Consider the following 19,110-nt stretch of genomic DNA (forward strand, 5'->3'; position numbering starts at 1 on the left):
TGTATTTCAGTGTCTGATCCAAAAAACCCACGGCTGTTAACTTTGGAACTAAATTAAGTCATTTTTTACACAGTGGAAATGAAGAAAAAGTCCTATGACTTAAGGAGTTTGTATGTCAGTTATTTTGATGAGTATTACATCAATAAATGTGTTTTTTTTTTCCCAAGTGTTGAAAATGTTGCTTCAGTTTTACACGATAAGTCAATCCAAAACATATTCAAGTACCCAGATTATTTTTTTCCACCAGTTGATAAATCAGTTTATTCATGAATTGCTGCAGCTTACTGCCGGCAAAGTCAATATCTGCCAAGTGTGGTGTGGTCTAAATACATATCCCTTAAACTCAGAAAGAAGTGGAGAAAACTGTACATGGAACACGAAGGCGTCCTCTTCGCTTCATGAATGTGGGAGCCCCAGATTTCCACAGTTTTCACCAGAGAGAAGAATAGTTGAACTTGAGCCGCAGCAGGTACTTCATGCGGATCTGTGCTGGATTGTAAACGATGAACTCGTTGTAGAGGAGGGAATAACCGCTGGAGTTACAAGCTCCTGTTTTCACCCCGGGCCCCATTGGCACTGTCACACCATCCCTGAAGAAGAAAAAGAAAGGAACCATACAGTAATCACATTCATTTAAGGAGATTTTAGTGGTTTTAACAATTATTTCTTGTTTTTATATAAAATGATTAATATTCTAACATTTGCCACAAACAATTATTGTCATTATATATTAATTTATCACTTATTTCCTATATAAAGGAATTATTCTTTGATCCATAAAATGTTATAAAATAGTAAAAAAGCCAACTCAAGTTCTCTAGATTGCATTTGTTCTTCCGAATTCCCTGTTTCTGCAAGAAGGCAAAAATAAAAAGCATTCAGTGATTATTTTTTACAGGAAAAACTGTTGATGCAGCGTGTGCAATAACTAGCATGAAACTAGCAAGTGTTTGCTAACCATCAAACCAATACAGCTCTCAAAATCATACACCTCATATAAGCTCCAAGTTTCCTTTAGACATTTACAGTTGAGTGCTAGTGTTATTTAATAATTAAGAAAATGATTCTCCAGATCCCGTCCTTAATATTAGAAATTAATCTGTCGTGCAGGTTTTAGACAATTTGAAGCCATTTACAATTTAATTTTTTTTTTGCTGCTAAATATTTCCCCCTAAACAGGTGCTACAAAAATAGTCAAAAAAATAATTTACAATGTTAAAAAAAAAGAAAAAAAGCATTTTCATTTTAAGTCATTAACCTGAGCTCTATTACACTGTCTGAGAAGCTGAATCAAAACATGAGCAGCTGCAGGAAGGAGGCAGTCAAAATAATCACTGATTACTTCCCTGCTGATTAACATACGTATTGTTGTTATTATTAGATTAGAAACATGTAAAACATGTCCTTTACAGAGCCATTAAGCACATCCAACGTCATCAGATGTTTTGTCTGGAGTTAGGTTTAGAAAAACAGCAAATTCTCACACTTGAGGATCAAAAAACAGTTTGCTTTGAAGTAATTTGCAGCTTGGAATTTAGTTAAAATAGCTATTTTTGCTAATATGTAAAGATAATCTAATCAGGTATCATTAAACATCTAGAATGTTCCAGTAATTAAGGCAGCTCAGATTTTCACTTCAGAGTTGCACAAATCAAAATGACTGCTGTGCAAAGAAAAACCATGTTTTCATGAGCAGTCAGCACAGCAGGACAAATAACAGCACAGATGAGGGCAAAGCCAGGTCAGCATGGCTGTGTCACTTCAGAGCAGAACGAGTTTCGCATTTAGTTTTGATTTTCATTTCAGTGGCTTTCCTCCAAATTGTCTTTCTGTACCAGAACAGGACATTTCAAGGTCATTTATAGCTCCCCCCAAAACAGAAACGTTTAGGTGGATCATATAAATGGTTTATGTATTTATAATCTTTGAGCTTAATGTCACCCTAAGTGAATCATGTCCTGTCATATATGCATACAGGAACCGGAGAGGGGTAAATCAGGACATGTCACATGATACCAGTGATTATATAACTTTAAATAATCTAAGCCAATGGTTTAATTACCCAATAAAATAAACAAGCCTGTGTGCAGACAGTGTAGTGATTTTGTTGCGTAATAGTCAGACACAGCTGAATCGATGTTTGGCCTGTATGAATGCATAAATGTAATATGACCAACTTACAGCATGACTGAGTTTTTGAGGTCGGGTCCAGTCTGTCCCAGGCCCTTGGTGCTGTGTTTTCCAGCAGGCAGGTTACTGGCCTCATAGTCGGCGTCCAGCAGCTCATTACTGTCTCCAAGGGCAACCTGTAAACACACATGCAACACTGCTATATCTGCGTCATATCTGAGCCAAACATGCAACATAATGTTCAAATTATGTTGCATTTATGTGCAAATAATTTTGGATTTTTACAGGCAGATAAATTGGTATTATCAGAGCGCCATCTAGTGGTGCATTTTATCTTTGAAGGATAAAACAGGAAGTTTTATTTTCTGTTTTTCCTCGTAAACTAAGCACTCTTCACATAGTTTAAGGTGAACTGAGCAAAATTAGGAGCGACAAATAACAGAAACAAGAAAACTTGTTGCAGATTACTTGCCAGATACTTTCTGAGCAGCGATCTTTGGCCAAAAAAAGCAACTAAACAAAGCAAGCGTATCCTGTAAACAAATGCTGTAAACTACTCACCTCACACAGGAGCAGCAGTCCAGTGTCGTTGCTTTGGTTTGTAAAGCAGTAGTTGGCACTTTTTGACGACATGTCAGCAAAGTAGATACCTTTACCGAACTGGGTTAGAGAGAAAGTAATATTTTTATCAGGGGTGGGACTTTAAAGCATTAATTGTAATTAAATAATTACAAAAAAATTAAAGCATTTCATTGCAGTTTGAAATCCTAACAACACAGAACGTTTGTCAGCGCATAGTTTCTGGTACACCGATTAAACTGGTGCACACATCAGAGCTCGGCTAACATCTTAGCGACTTTGGTGCTATATTTAGCGAGTTTTCAGATCCTGCTAGCGACTCTTTTTCAAATAAGTGACTAGCGACAAATCTAGTGACTTTTTCTGGTGTTATTGGAGACTGACGTAAAAGCACATATAGTTTACTCTTCTCAATGAGCTTCGGGCGCTGCTGCAGGCCCCGCCCCTGTACAAGAAAACACACAAGAGGCTCAGATTCATGCTGCACCAGTCTTGAAGCTGCTGCAGGCTGATCCCGCTTACCAATGAAAACATTAAAAAAGTTAAAAGTTCTGTAACATGTTGTAGGCTCTTAATTAAAGAACCAGAGCTGCTAGGTAAAGTAATTAAAATTACACTTTAACTTTAACAATTTTGGCCAGGGATATTTTCAATGTTTACATTACTAGAGCTTCAGTTTACAATATTATTGTCTGTGTCTATTATTTGATTCATTAAAATCTATTTAAATAAATTATTTTTTGCTTTTTGGTGCAAATATTTTTTGCAATTAAGATACAATTATTCAAAATTAATTAATTGCAAAGCCTCCATTTAATTTGATTTTTTTTTTATTTGAGTAGAACCCTATTTTTATAGAATTTTTTTTTTTTTTATTAATTTTTTAAATCGAGTCCAACCCCTAATATTTATAACTATAAAACCAATTTATACTGTATATCATTCAGCATTTCCTTCATAGTTGTCAAATGTTCAGAAAACACTACATAAAACTTAATATTCATTAAAAAAAAAGTAAAAACAAAAAAAAAGGATCCTACCATGTAACCAGTGACAGGGGCTTCAGGTGGGGCCACTCGGAGGCCCTTACTGAGGATGCCGACCCAGTTAGAGAGTCGGGAACCATGCCACAGCAGAGTCCTGATGGTCACACAGACAGAAACAAACTGTGCTATACCCACTGTGGTTGGATTGAGAAATCAGTTCACAAAATCTAAGCGCGAGGAAGCTTGAGCCAAACATGGAGAGGTTTTTCTGACCTGTTGCTCAAGTGTGACTGGAAGTTGCTGCTCTCCTTGTCTCTGTCCACTGAGAAGATGTCGGTGACAGTCATGGTGTAGTCACTGTGGGTGGGGGCGTGAGTGGACTTGAGGTACTTCTCTATTACCTAACACAGAAGTTAGGAAAATGTTTATATTTGTTAATATTTTAAGGCCAAGATTGTAACCACATGACATTTAGAGTCCTGGGAGATCCAATCTAAAGTGGGCAGCTGTAAGGACGTATTCACACTAATAAAATTTGGTCTGCTTTAAACCAAGCCTAGTCTGCTTCCACTGACAGTACAGATCATTTGGACTCTGATGTGAACCACAGAAGTGAACTCTGGTCCACCTGAAAACTGGGGATCTCGGTTCACCTGCAAGTGAACCAGGGTGCAGTTTGTGGGCAATGTGAAAGCAAATGGACCGACCAGTTAACCAAAGCAGAAGTGACGTAGAGCATGTTGCAGAGTAACATGCTGGATAGCTCGCCGCCTCTCCTACGGATCATACTAGGCAGATTCTTGAGAAAACGGCATTAAGTTTGGACACCAAAGTAAAAGCGTAAAAACCAAAAGACTGCATCAACTTGTTTTCTTCTTTCTCCTGCTTTCTTTCTTCCTGGTCATGGTCAGTAGTTTCAGGCTATACCGCTCATTGCAAGCAGCTGTTGTAAATATGTGACATTGTCCAGATGGTTTGATCCACTTGAGTAAAGTACAGTGTGAAAACAAACCAAATGATGGTGCAAAATATTTGAGAATTCCTCACCAAATCAAACCGATTCCCCAAACTATCCTGGTGTCAATGCGCCCTAAAAAGCTGTGAGTGCAACACCAAAGTATCACATCCACTCTGGGAGTCGCCTTTTACTCATCAACACAGTTACTTGAATCATATTTATGATCCTCAAAGACTCATCACACAGCACAGGAGCAGAGGCCACATACAGCCTGTAGGCAGTACAGTTACCAGTTACAGTGAAGAGAGTGGTTTATTGCCTTTTTATAAGTTACTGGAGGGACATCCGATTACTCCAGATCAACAAAATGATCAAACTTCTGCTTTTATTGAGGTGCTCACACTTGATGGTGATGAGTGAATCAAATGCATTTGATTAGCTGCACATGGCTGCTATTTATACTCTTGTTGAAGGTTTCAACCCACTGTTCCTGCATTTTGACTTAGTTTTGTTGAGTAACTAATGGCACACAAGTGTGTCCTATGCTGCTCATCAAATAAGGATTTATTTTCTTAATTTCAAAACCTGGTAAGGAGCAAACGATTTTCTTTATGTCTGACATAAAAAGCATTTCTTTTTTATAAGACTGTATCTCAGTCTTCATACTTCTAGTTCTGACTTTTCCATTTTTACAATACCGGTTCAGATATTAGAAAATATTGATTCATTATTTCAATTAAACTGACCTTAAACTCATTACTGCTGGAGTCCAGAGGCTGCAGTTTACACTGAAGGGAGTGGTACTGTCTGTCCAGAGGATGTTCATCACTATCTGCACTGGACTGGACCATTTTCACTGCAATCTGGATGTCACTTAGTGCCTTCAAGAAAAGACAGCATACATTTTTTACATACATTTTGTTCGATTTAGACTTAGATTTAACTTTAATAATCACTTGGGTGACTCCCTCAGGAAATTCAAAATTCCAGCAGCACATAAGAAAAAGCAGGTAAATGAGCACACAGATAAAAAGAGCAAAAAGGGTTAAAAGAGCAGAACATTGTTAGCAGAACATTAGATGAAAAAACAAAACAAGTAAAGCTCAGATTATAATACTTTACCTCCAACAGAGCAATTTTCTCCTTTAGCTCATCTTCTGTGCGGATGATTGGGGGAGTTTTCAGCCTGCAGAATCATACTTGTTACTCACAGGAACGTATTGATCCGATAAAAATGAATAAGACATTATTATTTCTCTGCAGCATCACTGCAATCTGACTATAGCTCAGCTGCACACTCCCTACCCAAAGTCATGTGGGATGCGGGTGTAAAACTGGTTGCATGCTTCCAGCAGCTGCTTACTGCTGCCCTTCTTCTTCAAGCACTCCTCGATTTTCTTCAGAGCGGCGTAGCCTGCACGGATCTGCTCTGAGGTCAGTTTGCCTGTAGTAGAAGGAAGGGTTCAAAGTGGTAGAAATTAAAAGACTACATTGTAAAATTCCAACTTGGATTTCATTTGAATGTTTTTACCAACCAAGAGGAGCTTTCCGGGTGTCAAACTTCATCTCCAGCACACACTCCTCCATGGCTTTGAGGTCACATATGAGCTCAAGGAGAGACTGAACCTTTGCATCTAGCTTGCAGGTCCTCTTTTTGGGTGGAGCATCAACCGTGGTCTCATTCTCCTCCTGGAACAATGAAAAACATCCATGAACACATAGACACACTCTGCCTTCAGGAACTTTGAGGGTAGAAACACAAAGAAACATGCATTTACAGCTCTTTATGCTTAAATTTACCTTTTCATTTGTACTGTAGTCCATAAACACCATGTCATACTTTCCAGCTACTTTCTGAAAATGACCTCGGTCTTCCCACTCGTTCTTCGTCTTGTCCAAAAACCTGCAAACAGAAGTTTCTGAATTCCCCTCCATGTTTTCATGTAAAACATCTGGAAACCTTTCAGTCAGTTACACACTCACTTTTTTTTGAAGGTGTCTTTGGCTTTCAGCAGGTCTCCACCACAGGCTGTGAGGCTGTTCTGACCCACTTTGCCAACTGTGGGAAAAACACATCACACAAGTTTCAGCTTCAACAGAGAGAAGCTTAAATCTGAGCATTTCCTTCTAAGAGCCAAACATTTTCACTAATCAAGTCAAACTGATCCAATCAACCGATCAAGTGAAACTAAAATCGGTGAACAGTGAAGTCACCTCTGCCCCATCTCATCCACACGCTGTAAGCCTTGGAGTGGTCGTCCTGCAGCAGCTGGATCAGGTAGTATTTGTTGTTGTTGAACTGAAGATTTGTCTACATCATGAGACAAAATAGGACCATTTTTGCAACAGGTTTAAAAACCACTTTGGCTTCTCAGCAATTAAAACACATGTAATTAAAATAAAAAGTTATGAGATGATGTTTTAATTGTATTAAATCAGATATCTTTGAGGAGACAGGACAGAAGCTGCATTTAACATTTAAATATATAAAGGTGAAACTAAAAGAATAGAATTTGTGCTAAAGTTAATTTATTTCAGTAATTCAACTTAAAAAAGGTAACTTAATGTATTATATAGACTCATTATATTCAACATGAGATATTTCAAGCATTTATTTGTAATAATTTAGATGATTATGGCGTCCAGTTTATGAAAATCCCAAGATCCAAATCTCAGAAAATTAGAATAATGTGAAAAGGTTCAATGTTGTAACCTCTGAGTGCCACACTCTAACCAGCTAATTAATCCAAAACCCCTGCAAAGGACAACTTAGCATTTAAATGCTCTCTCAGTCTATTTCAGTAGAGTTCACAATCATGGGGAAAATTGCCGATCCGACAGTCGTGCAGAAAACCATCATTGACTCCCTCCAGCCTCAAAAGGTAATTGCAAAAAAGGTTGGATGCTTTTTAAAGTGCTGCATCAAAGCACATCAATAAAAAGTTGAGTGGAAGGGAAAAGTGTGGAAGAAAAAGGTGCACGACCAGCAGGGATGACCGCAGCCTGGAGAGGATCGTCAGGATAAGGCCATTAAAAAATGTGGGGGAGCTTCACAAGCAGTGGACTGAGGTTGGAGTTAGCGCTTCTAGAGGCTCTACACACAGACAGATCCTGGACATGGGCTTCAAATGTCGTATTCACCTGGTTAAGCTGCTCCTGAACAAAACACGTCAGAAGTGTTTTACCTAAAGAAAAAATAAACTGGTTTGTTGTCCAAAGTGCTCTTTTCTGATGAGGCAAATGTTGCATCTCATTTGGAAATCAAGGTCCCAAAGTCTGGAGGAAGAATAGAGAGGCAACAATCCAAGACACTTAAAAAGCAGTGTGAATTTTCCACAGTGTGTTGATTTGGGAGCCATTTCATCGGCTAGTGTTGGTCCACTGTGCTTTATTAAGTCCAGAGTCAACGCAGCCGTCTACCAGGAGATTTTAGAGCACTTTTAGAACAGAAAAGCTTTTTGGAGATGCTGACTTTATTTTCCAGCAGGACTTTGCACATGCCCACAAGGCCACAAGAACCAAAACCTGGTTCAATGACCGAGGGACGACTGAGCTTGATTGGCCTGCAAACTCTCCTGATCTGAACCCCATAGAAAATCTGTGGGTCATTGCCAAAAGAAAGATGAGCCATACATGAGTAGCAATGCAGAAGGGTTGAAGGCCGCTATTGAAGCATCCTGGTCTTCCATTACACCCCAGCAAGGCCACAGGCTGATAACATCCATGCCACGCCACACTGAGGCAGTAATTCATGCAAAAGGAGCTCAAACCAGATACTGAATTTATGTGCATGACTATACTCTTCAGATGGCTGACATTTCTGTATTCAAAATCCTTTTTTTTCTTTTTTGATTTCATGTAATCTAATTTTCTGAGATTTTGATTTTTGTGTTTTCATAAGCTGTAAGTCATAATCATCTAAATTATAATGAATAAATGCTTTAAATATCTGTTTGCATCCAATGAGTCTATATATTTTAACTTTTTAAGTTGAATTACTGAAATAAATTAAGTTTTGCTCGATATTCTACTTTTTTGAGATTCACCGGTATACCAAGCAGCAACCAGGTACTATGTTATTCTGGTCTAAGTGTGGATGAAAAACCAGCAGCTTTTGGATAAATTAGGAAATAACAAAAAACCAAAACACTTCCTCTTAACATGGTAAGATGTTTGTCTTTCGAGCTTTTGACTCAGCTTGTGGATGTTAAGTTTTACCTGGTTCAGCATAACGTCGTAGACATCATTTCCTTCAATGTAAACATGCGCCTGAAAGAGAAATGTAAACAAATGTGTTATTTGATAGACGATAACTGCTCTAGTAAAACGGTTTGCCTGAAAAACGTTTAATACAGAAATAATAAAGTTGACTTTTATGAGGATTTAAGAGGTGATGAAAGATTTTAGAAAATGAAAAAGTAAAAGTAAAAGTGTAAAAGTAAGACGATCTTATATTCTTTAAAAGTGGTTTTGAGTAATAGCTCCAGACTTTCTGAAGGTCTTTCAATGTTTCTACACTGGTTGCTATTCCACTTATTGTCTGTTCAGTTCTTGTACCCAATCGATTGCATATGAAGGGATGTGAACTTTATCTGGTGTAGATTTGCTAGTTTCAGACTTCTGTTCTTTCACAGTTTCTGATGAAATATTCCTGCAATAGGATGGATTTGTGCTTTTGAGGGGAGTAAAATTAACACCGGACTTTATTCTTTACCTGCTGATCCAGTCAGCAGCTCAAATCGTAGCACCGGCAACTTACAGCGGCACTTCCTGTAGCTGCCACAACCTGCTGCGAGTCTCCACAGCTTTCCAGAGCTGCTGACAGGCCAGTGTAACAGCACTAACGGCTCAGACAGGATCACCTTGTTCATGCGTAGCTGAGTAGATTCAGGATGGGAAAGTCTTCTACCTCAAAGACCGCTCTGTGGCATAGGTGCTTTGTGAATCTTGCCAGTAAGCTGAGCTGCTGTCTGTCAATCATTTCTGCCTGTGTACCCCGACCGCCCACTCTCCGCTCCCTGATCACCCCACACCTCCCACTCCAACCCTCGCAGTTTCAGGCATTTTTCAAATATGGCAGTGGGTGGAGTTACGCAACAGTAGGGTGTGTAGTTACACTTTAAATATGTTTTAAAATGTTAATCATTTGAACTATTTATCAGAGGGAATGAATGCTGCTGCACACACACACAGCCCCAGGCAGACTTCTTAAAAGGGGAACTACACAGGAAGCATCCAGGTTTGACCATACTGAATAGTAAATGATTTATAAAAGATAAAACAAATACAAACACTTCAAGAAACTTACTCTGGCAATCAAAACAAAACAAACTTTGATAAACTTTCAAGTTCTTTAAAGTTCTGTAAAGTATTCATAGCAGATCATCCTACTAACAAGAGGAACTGTAACTGGAGCTGTGCTTTACCAAAGGCCTCAAACAGCCAGGTGTCAACCACAAAAATGAGTTTCATATTTCATGTGGACGTAAAAAATCTACCTTTCCGAGTTTAGCTTTGCATTCAGGATCCACCGGAGCTTTGCCCTTCATCACCACCGTCCTCACAACCTCTGGTGAGCACACACACAGATCAAAAACATAACATCAATGTGGAAAATGTTTCCTAGATTTCAGAGCAGGTAGTACCAGGAGGTGTTTCTCTGCATTTATAATTATATTAAAAATAGCTACTAAACTCTGAACATATCAGCAGTACATCCACAGCTGATAATGACTAATTTTAATGTTATTACACGTGAACATAAAACATCTGATCCATTTTACCTTCACTTTTTATTTCCTCTTTGGGCATGTCGTCTGCTGTTTTCTGATTCTTGCTTTGTCCTCTCCTCTTCTTAGTTGCAGGCTGCTCTTCAGTCTCCTCCTCTTCCTCTTTAACTTGAACTGTTTTTTCATCACCAGCTTCTTAACCCAATAGGAGAGCAGACAAATCAAAAATACAAATATAGAAACAGTAGTGCTGGCACTTTATTTAAACATAATTGGAAAACCTCAATAGGAACAAAGTAAATTTAATACATTAAGTTTGGCAGCTACTGCAAATAAAACGGTTCTTTTAAAGATTAAGGCAAACGTGTGTTGTAATACTAAATACACACCTGGTTTTACAGTCTGAGAGCGGATTTTCCTCTTGTACTTTGTGACAGGATTAATTTGGACCATCTTCTTTAGATCAATTTCATATGCCGTCCCTGAGCCCAGATTCAGGGTGACAGACGTCTTCCCCGATAAGATGGCAGAGTCCAGTAAGGTGCAGGCTGCAGGTGAGTACGACTCCCACTGTCCTTCATCTCCCTTCCACTGCCACACTGATAATAGAGGCAAAAGGACTGGTTATAACATATTATTGTACAGAATATTGAGAATAATATTGTACAGAAAAGCTGGTATGCGAAATAATTTCATGACACTACTAATTGTCATTGCAGATTAACAAGCAAAGGCTTACTGCATAAATGTTAAAAGTTATGTGAAATTAGATCAAATTAATTACATTTTTACAACAAATAATTACTTTTTTCTGTCTTTAGCTAACTATTTTCACATTCAGTTAATTTTGTAAGATTAAAGTTTCAAAAATGCTTTGAAAGCAGTTTGAACAACCCGCTAAACCTAGCTAAAAGCAATTCCATTACTGATTGTTTGGTGGATTATTTCTTTGTCGTAACAATGCTTCTTGGTGATGAGTCTGATAACATAAGGAATCCTGTTTATATCCCTTTAAATGGAGACACGTTTGTAAATCGGCACGCAGAGAACTGCTCATCCCACAAATGCATTTTCCTTACCAACGTGGCACCATTTAAAAGGAAAATAAAAGGCTTTCCAATGGTATGATTCATTTACATAAAGCATTGTTATAGCTCCTTATATTTGGAGCTATATTTTAAACAGACTGAATCTACTTACTCTTTTATCCCCCCTTGACTCGGATTATTTTAGCTGTAAGTTGAACTAATCAGTATCAGTAGTGAATCAACAACAAAATGATAAGACTAGCAGGTTTGTGGTAATAGTGGTTTTGATATGGGCAGGTATAAAACAACATGGTTTACATATAGTTGTGTAACACCTTTTGCATAAAGCCGTTTGATATTTGGATCTAGATATCAACAGTAAATCCTCATTTGATTTGACCGTAGACATGAATTTCCAGCAGTCTTGTGTCCAGACATATCCACAAGCTCTGAGTGACAAATTACAACCTGAACGGTTCTCCTGTGATGCTTAGAAACAAGCACAAACCTGTTCTCGACTGAATTTCTCCATTTTCTAAGGCGGTCTTAATGTTATTTCTTGAACCTCTTGTTCGTCTCATAGTTATTTAAATACAGTCTGCAATGGTGGAAGGGGCTAATTGATAATAAAACCAGGCGGGAAACTTTTTTGTTGTCGTTTCCTGGTTGCGGACAGGTCGTGTTAAAGATCGTTTAGCACGAAGACGACTCACTCAATTTTTAAAAGCTAAATCTTTTGTATGTCCAGCACTGTTAGTATGAGAAATTATGCTAGCCGAAACTACGACTACTTGCAACAGAGCTCAGCTCACATCAGATACGCTTAGAACTGAATTTTATACTATCTGCCGAGGTATAACCTTTGTTCCATAACCCCTAAGAAAAAATCTAGAAATAATCCAGACGCTGGACAGCAACCGCAAGCAAAGGTAGAGAGAGCGCTCCTCTTTTTCTTGATGACGGAACAGAGCTTTGAGGTTTAAACGTTCCGCTTTTGGTGATGATCGGAATTATTTTGCTGAAGGACCGAAATCTTTTAGCGTGCTTTATCAAGATGTGAATGAAAACGTATTTTAGGTCATTTTAACTCCGCTGAGATACAGGCGACATGGCTTCACGAAGTTATGGAGCTTGCGTTCTCTGTCAGAGGGTGGCTATCGTGAAGATATGGTTCAGGGTAGGTAGAGTTTGTTGGTGTCATTGAACGCAACATCTTCCCTGCGGAGGTCAGATGACATGAAAACAGGAATGTGTCTTTAAACGTAAAACATCCATTTGGTCTGTTTTACTGATATTTTTCCACAGAGTTTTTTTTAAAATCAATGTTTATGTCACTTTCTCAATTGTCACCTTTTAGAACCTGTTTTTAAAGTTCTCTGTTGAAAATATGGAAGAGAAGTTAACCACATCATCGTTTTTAGTTTTCCTCTATCATTCTTGAACACAGCGAGCTCTTTGCCGTCACTTATTTGCTTTATATTTTCTGAAATTATGCCACAGTTATTGTTTTCTTTCCCCCACGTTACACATTCTCTTGGTTTCCCAAACCTGTAGCCTCTTCATCACTGCTGTGGATCTGATTTTAATTCTGTGTTGCATGCCGTTTTATTTGTATAAATTAATTGAATAGTAATTTTAAAATTGTCTTTAAACTAGCATTTAAGCATTTTTAAAGATATCTATGGAATTTTTAATTAGCCTGTTTTGTTTACGTTGATATATTATATTCCCTTAAACTTGCCAAATTTCTACCCTTTCTCCTTTTCTTAAGGCTTTATATGTTGCAGCTGTGCAACAACACTACAAGCAGTAATTCACAAACAGTTATTTGAGAAATACAATTTTAATGCAGCTTCTGCATTAAAACATACACACACATATATATATATATGTGTGTGTGTATCTCCTATCTTACTGCAAACACAGAAAAGACACAGAGGTGAACTCTGAGCAGATTCACAACTCCTTTTTGACATCATCACTGTAAAACTGAGTACCTTTTTTGTCAAGAGGTTAATACATCCAGAATTCATGTCATTCACAAGCGTGACTAAACAGGACATAATCTAAAAATGATGAAAACACTGAAAAGCAAAATGTGAATTTGTTAGCCAGTCACAACAATCACTGTAAAGTGCGTTTCTTGCAGATTAGTTGTATCTCAGTTGGCAGAGCATCCGTCTCCCAAGCTGGAGACAGAGTTCAATTTCCCCCAAGGGATGAACATTAACACCTTCCAGTTGGGTCCTTAGGCAAGACCCTTAATGCTAGTGCCTAATCACTGTAAGTCGCTGTGGATAAAAGCGTCTGATAAATGACTGTAATAATAATAATAGATTAATCAACATGAATTCTTTAGTTCAGACCGTTGGTTCATCAGAAAATATATGAAACACTAACACTTTAATCATGTTCACATTTAACTTAAAGATGTTTTAAAATGTTATTTATTTGAACTATTTTTCACAGGGAATGAGTGCTGCTGCACACCCACAGCCCCAGGTAGACTTCTTAAAAGGGGAACTACACAGGAAGCATCCAGGTTTGACTAACCTGAAGACCATGCGACTTCCTGAGGAACTCCAGATGGCTGCACAGTCGATTATTCACAGTGAGCTCAGTTATCATGTGGTATGAAGTAGTTGTAGATTGACTGAGCCACAAATTAGACAAACTTCTGTGTCACTCATCTGTCTTTTTCTACCTGTAGGAGCTCAGGTGACACAGCTTTCAGAGCGCACTCGCAAACTTACAAACTTCCTGTGGAGCCGGAAGCGAGCGGTGGAGGATTTGACGCTGAGGCAGAAAGCAGTGGGCCTGGAGAAAGAACTCTGGGAGAAAGCTATGCAAAAGAGTGGAGGTGAGCAACAGTTGCATCAAATGATAACTGTGTATATGCTGTGAGAGAAGTTTAAGGTGCAGCAGCATGAGAAAATAAATGTGCTTCATTTTGCAGATATTGATGAGCAGTTGCTGGAGGACCGCATCAGGAAGAGAGTTTTATCAGAGCTCAGAAGAACAACATACCGCTGGACTCCATTGAAGTAACACATGATTTATTTATTGTACATTTTATTCTTTTTATCCTGATATGTAGCATTGCTAACACATATGTGACACTTTAAACCTTCAATCAACTTAATAGACTTAATAATCTAAAATCTTAGTTGGTTCATTTCAAAGTATGAAAATATCACGTTGACATATCACACAGTAAAGTCTGAATTCAGTCCTGCAGCCACATCTCAGATTCAGTTTGAGACGTATCAGGTGTCTGTCCGTATTTCAGATATGATGAAGAACTGGGTGTGGTGTACATGGCGGCTCGGCTTGCCGGAGGCTACGCAGCAGTGAGAAGAGCTCTAAATGAGGTAGTGAAGAGCTGTGGATGAAATCTAGAGCTATTATTTTATTATATTTATAATATTTTTCTCTCTCTTTTTTTCCATTTTTCCCCCAATACAGATAAAAAAGAGGGATCCCTCTTTTGCTCCTAAGACCCTCTTGGATTTTGGTTCAGGCCTGGGAACAGTTGCCTGGTTGGTGTCCTAATTTAAATACTGTGTCTATAATAAACCGAGTTTGAACTTCTGCATCTATTAAATGTTTCTTTTCTGACCCACAGGGCATCCCACTCAATCTGGGGTGACTCTTTAAAGGAGATGGTGTGCGTGGACAGCTCTGGCCCAATGAACATTTTAGCAGAGCGTCTTCTCAAAGGTAGATGCACACTGTCATTTTAGTTTTTCTTTTGATTCAAAATACAGGATTGAGAACTGGTGTGTATCCTGTTTCGCAGGTGATGATGAACACGCTGAGCCTCACATCAAACAAGTTTATTTCAGACAGTTTCTTCCTGTCTCTCCAAAGGTAAGAAACCCTTTTTTTGTAAGAAGATGATTTTTCTTTTCTTTCATTTTAAGCTAGGGCTCATCGTAGGCTTTGACTCTGCTTTGGACCAATATTCTGTTGAACAAGTGCTACACAGATTTTGTAGCCTTTAAGAAATATTTTTCTACATTTTATTTCTCTACCTTTTATGTTTTGAAGAGTTATATAAAGCAAGTTTACCTTAGTCCAGCTTATAATAACACTGTTCATACAAGCCAATTCATCAATAGTAATAGCCAAGCTAAGGAAGACCAACAGATTCTATTGAAACTTGTTTTTGATTCAGTCCTCCATCCTGAGCTTGCTCAGGGCGGCAAACAGTGAAATGGTAAAATTTCCTTTTTAACAGCAAGGAAAGCCTCTAGCAGAACCCGGCTTAGAGAGGGCGATTGTCTGCCTCAACCGGTTTTTAACCCTTAGACTGTACCCAAAAGCTCTGGGTGGGACTCTAAGCAGGCTTCCCAACACTTCAGAGAAACAGGCTTTTAAGGAAGGAGGAGCCTTCCTTACAGACAGAAGATGGCATTTTGGGTTGCAAAGAGGGCCATGATTGAGGGCTCGGATTATTGAATTTTAAGAAATTTTGTTTGTTTTTTTGTTTTTTTCTTGTTTTGTTTATTTTTCTTCATTCTTTTTTTCCAGACTCCTGACAATGCAGGGATTTTTTTGTCTTTGTTTTTTTTTTGTTTCCACTATATAATTTTTTTTAAAAATAGAGGTGTTAGTGAAAGAATATGCAAAAATATAATTTCTATATTTTAAAAAGTTTTAGGAATAAAATAGTAAATAAGAACGTTGATATCTGAGACTATTAAAGGACTACATGTTAAAAAATAGAGCAAATTAATAAAATGGAAGTGAATAGTGAATGATGGTAATTTTGAAGTTGGTGTAAAGGATGTGTAAAGCCCTTACCATCCACTTTCTTCCCGCAGGTCCAGTTTGACTTGGTGGTTGCAGCTTTCACCTTGTCGGAGCTTCCCGACACGAAAGATCGAGAAGAGGCAGCGTTCACTCTGTGGAGAAAGACGAGCTCCTACCTGGTCAGTTTAAACACTGATGAAACTGTCTGTTCTCTCTTCTGTATGTTTTTCTGCTGGTCCTCTGACTACAGTGTGATCAAATACAGAAGCACGCATATTAGAAACATTCTGGTCATTTCTTTTACTCTCCGTTAATGTTTTTTATATTTGGTTCTTTAGGTTTTGGTGGAAAGTGGCACCAAAGAGGGACACCAGATGCTTATGGAGGCCAGAGATGCTTTACTTAAGGTACTCCAGTGTAGTGTATAAGATAAGTACAAGATAGCAGCTTAAATGTGACTTGTTGATGTTTAAAATAAAAATGGCTCTTTCTCCAGAAACAAGAGAAGACTCTCCACGATCCCAGACCAGCATCAGTTTTCGCTCCAGTATGTTGAACAACTCTTAAGATGTTAGTGAGTTTTTTTTATGTTACATCAGCTCCTCATTATTGTTTGGGTTTTTTTTTTCAGTGTCCTCATGAAATGATTTGTCCTAAACTGGCCCAGCAGCCCATCACACCCTGCAACTTCCAGCAGATGTACCATCCTCTGCATCCGTCGGGCGTAAGACACAAATCATTCAAATTAAACATAAATGAGATATAAAAGGTTCATATTGACTGCAGAAATAATTTTTTTATCAGAATTAATACTTTTATCTGGAGGTCAGGGCTCCTATACAGTTTTTACCTTTCATTTGTCTTGGGTACTCAAAGCATGGACCTTATAGGTGCTTTGAGACTGAACAAATCAGGCTTTTTTTAAATATCCAGAAGCATCACCTCCTGTTATGTCATGAAAGCAAAGCTGTTGAAACATTTTTGCATTAGCCTCATGAGGCAGGTTGTTTAAGCACAACAGCTTTAAAAAAAAATGTGTATTTGTTTAGCTATGAGCTGCAGAACTACAATCTTCTGATATTTGGCTAACTAATATTTGACTGCAAGAACAGCTGGAAACAGGCTCCTACAGGCAGGACTGGAGTCATGCAAAATACCCCTTAATCTGTGAGAAGCAAAGATCTCAGGCTGAGGTTTGAAAAAGACCACAGGAACGGGAAAGTAGAAGACTGGAGTAAGATCATCTTCTCCTCGTTGTCCTAGTCATAGAGGTTTTATGGTTAGATGGAGACCTGGAGAGGCCTACAAGCCACATGGTCTCACACTCACTGTTAAATATAGAGGAGGATCAGTGATGATCAGGAGGTGCTTCAGCAAGGCTGGAATCAGATGCGTCGTTGTGAATAATGCATTAATAAAGCCACATACAAGGTTATTATATAAATAGACTTGTTAAACTTACAACTTTAAAACTGTATCTTATTTAGCTGAAGAATCAGCATCTTAAACGTACCTCTGTAACACACCACATGAAAATGTTTCTGATAAAGCCGGGATAAGTTCCACATCTACCTTTCTTTCAGCACAATAATACTCAGAAAGAGAAGTTCAGCTACCTGATTTTGAGTCGATCTGAACCAGCGGTAGCAGAAGGTGTCGACTGGGCCAGGTTGATCGCACCGGTGCTGCGCAGAAGTCGACACGTCCACTGCAGGGTGTGCTGCCCCGATGGACAGCTGCAACACCTGGTGGTGACGGCACGAAAACACAGCAGGTAAAAAATCCTGCATTATGCAGACCAAGCACTGATCCTAAGTTTCATGATTTCTCCATCTCTCTTCCCACTTTCTTGTCTCTTTGTGTCAAATGATGACTTTGTTTATCTTTTTTCAGAGATGTGTACCGCTGCGCTCGGAACAGTGAATGGGGAGATCAGCTGCCGATCATTCAGAAAGTCGAGGAGGAAGATGTTCAAACTGAGTCAGAGTAAAGGTGGAAATACAATATTTGGACTTTTGAGATGATGAAGAACCACAAGACAAGACTTTCATCCAACAACACATCAGCTGCTGATCACAGCAAAACATTTTCTCTTCTGGATTAAAATACAGATGATTGTGGTAATTGTACTGAACATATATTTTTGTTCAATAAACCAGATTTTAGTGGAGGGAGTCGATTGACTGTTGAGTGATCATGTGGAAACATTTACACCACAGTGAGTGAAGGGAGCAAAGAAGATGTGATTCAGCACTTTTCAAAGTTTTTATCCTGTTTCCCTGTGAGCTGCAAAAATTAACTAAATAAGTCCACAGTTAGTATAAAACTAGGTCACTTTTTACACATTCATTGATCTTGTATGTTTTTTCTACTTTTTACCTGGCATTACATACTGTATTTGGTGATATACAGCTAGTTTCCCCACAGAACCTCAGATTTGAGGGTTTTCCATTAGGTCTTAGCCTCTGGTACCAGGTACTGTTTTTAGTGCCTACTCGATCAGGATTCTATTACGTTACAGTAATTTACCAGACACTTTTATCCAAAGTGACTTACAGTGGTTAGAGAGTAGCGTTAAGGGTCTTGCCTAAGGAAGGTGTTATTATTCATCCCCTGGGGGAATTGAACTCTGGTCTCCTGCATGGGTGATGGAGGCTCTGCCAACTGAGCTATCCAGCCGTTCCAAGTGAGCTCAGACGATATAGATGTCATAAATATGACTATAGGCTGTGGTCATGAGAGCGTCTCCTTCATAAGAACCTCGCCAAACTCCTGTACTTTTCCAGTTCAACCTTCTCTGGCTCTCCTCTTTTACCTCGAGTCTGACAATGTCATGGGACAACCCCACCCACATAATGAAAAAAAGGCTATTTTGGTTCTGTAATACCTGTAATACTAGGACTTGTTTTCCACTTCTGCATGTTGATTAAATGATTGAGGAAATA

At 38.6% G+C, this 19,110-nt stretch overlaps 2 protein-coding genes across 3 annotated transcripts; one reads left to right on the forward strand and one right to left on the reverse strand.

Moving 5' to 3' along the window:
- Window positions 1–76: 76 nt before the first annotated feature.
- Window positions 77–12,218, reverse strand: parp2 (poly (ADP-ribose) polymerase 2). 2 transcript variants are annotated; one of them, XM_041993164.1, is made up of 17 exons: window positions 11,919–12,218; window positions 10,772–10,981; window positions 10,437–10,577; window positions 10,152–10,222; window positions 8,872–8,922; window positions 6,868–6,964; window positions 6,637–6,712; window positions 6,454–6,556; window positions 6,189–6,342; window positions 5,959–6,097; window positions 5,776–5,839; window positions 5,400–5,534; window positions 3,969–4,096; window positions 3,750–3,849; window positions 2,692–2,790; window positions 2,182–2,306; window positions 77–590 (listed from the first exon to the last, which is right to left on the reverse strand). In XM_041993164.1, the coding sequence occupies exons 1-17, from the start codon at window positions 11,989–11,991 to the stop codon at window positions 431–433; spliced, it is 1,926 nt and encodes a 641-aa protein (XP_041849098.1). In that variant the 5' UTR covers window positions 11,992–12,218; the 3' UTR covers window positions 77–430. The 2 variants fall into 2 exon arrangements, with proteins under 2 accessions (XP_041849098.1, XP_041849099.1); XM_041993165.1 differs by having other exon boundaries at window positions 10,437–10,574; window positions 11,919–12,216.
- Window positions 12,219–12,414: 196 nt separating this feature from the next.
- mettl17 (methyltransferase like 17) lies at window positions 12,415–18,335 on the forward strand. Its single transcript, XM_041993175.1, has 14 exons — window positions 12,415–12,587; window positions 13,880–14,021; window positions 14,121–14,270; window positions 14,367–14,454; window positions 14,700–14,781; window positions 14,876–14,949; window positions 15,036–15,130; window positions 15,210–15,280; window positions 16,237–16,344; window positions 16,504–16,572; window positions 16,662–16,712; window positions 16,797–16,889; window positions 17,749–17,939; window positions 18,059–18,335. Exons 1-14 carry the CDS (start codon window positions 12,519–12,521, stop codon window positions 18,153–18,155), a joined length of 1,380 nt encoding a protein of 459 aa, XP_041849109.1. The 5' UTR covers window positions 12,415–12,518; the 3' UTR covers window positions 18,156–18,335.
- Window positions 18,336–19,110: the final 775 nt, after the last annotated feature.

This window comes from Melanotaenia boesemani, chromosome 8 (genome assembly GCF_017639745.1).
Source record: "Melanotaenia boesemani isolate fMelBoe1 chromosome 8, fMelBoe1.pri, whole genome shotgun sequence".
In the NCBI taxonomy this organism is placed as follows: domain Eukaryota; kingdom Metazoa; phylum Chordata; class Actinopteri; order Atheriniformes; family Melanotaeniidae; genus Melanotaenia; species Melanotaenia boesemani.

Excerpts from the sequence above, each read along its gene's own strand:
- parp2 (XM_041993164.1), bottom strand. The coding sequence starts at position 11,991 with ATGAGACGAACAAGAGGTTCAAGAAATAACATTAAGACCGCCTTAGAA. Across the intron at positions 5,535-5,775 it reads AGAAAATTGCTCTGTTGGAG|GCACTAAGTGACATCCAGAT; the intron begins GTAAAGTATTAT and ends CTTTTCTTGAAG. Across the intron at positions 591-2,181 it reads CTCAAAAACTCAGTCATGCT|GGATGGTGTGACAGTGCCAA; the intron begins GTAAGTTGGTCA and ends TTTCTTCTTCAG.
- mettl17 (XM_041993175.1), top strand. The coding sequence starts at position 12,519 with ATGGCTTCACGAAGTTATGGAGCTTGCGTTCTCTGTCAGAGGGTGGCT. Across the intron at positions 14,950-15,035 it reads GGCCTGGGAACAGTTGCCTG|GGCATCCCACTCAATCTGGG; the intron begins GTTGGTGTCCTA and ends TCTGACCCACAG. Across the intron at positions 16,345-16,503 it reads GAAAGACGAGCTCCTACCTG|GTTTTGGTGGAAAGTGGCAC; the intron begins GTCAGTTTAAAC and ends TTGGTTCTTTAG.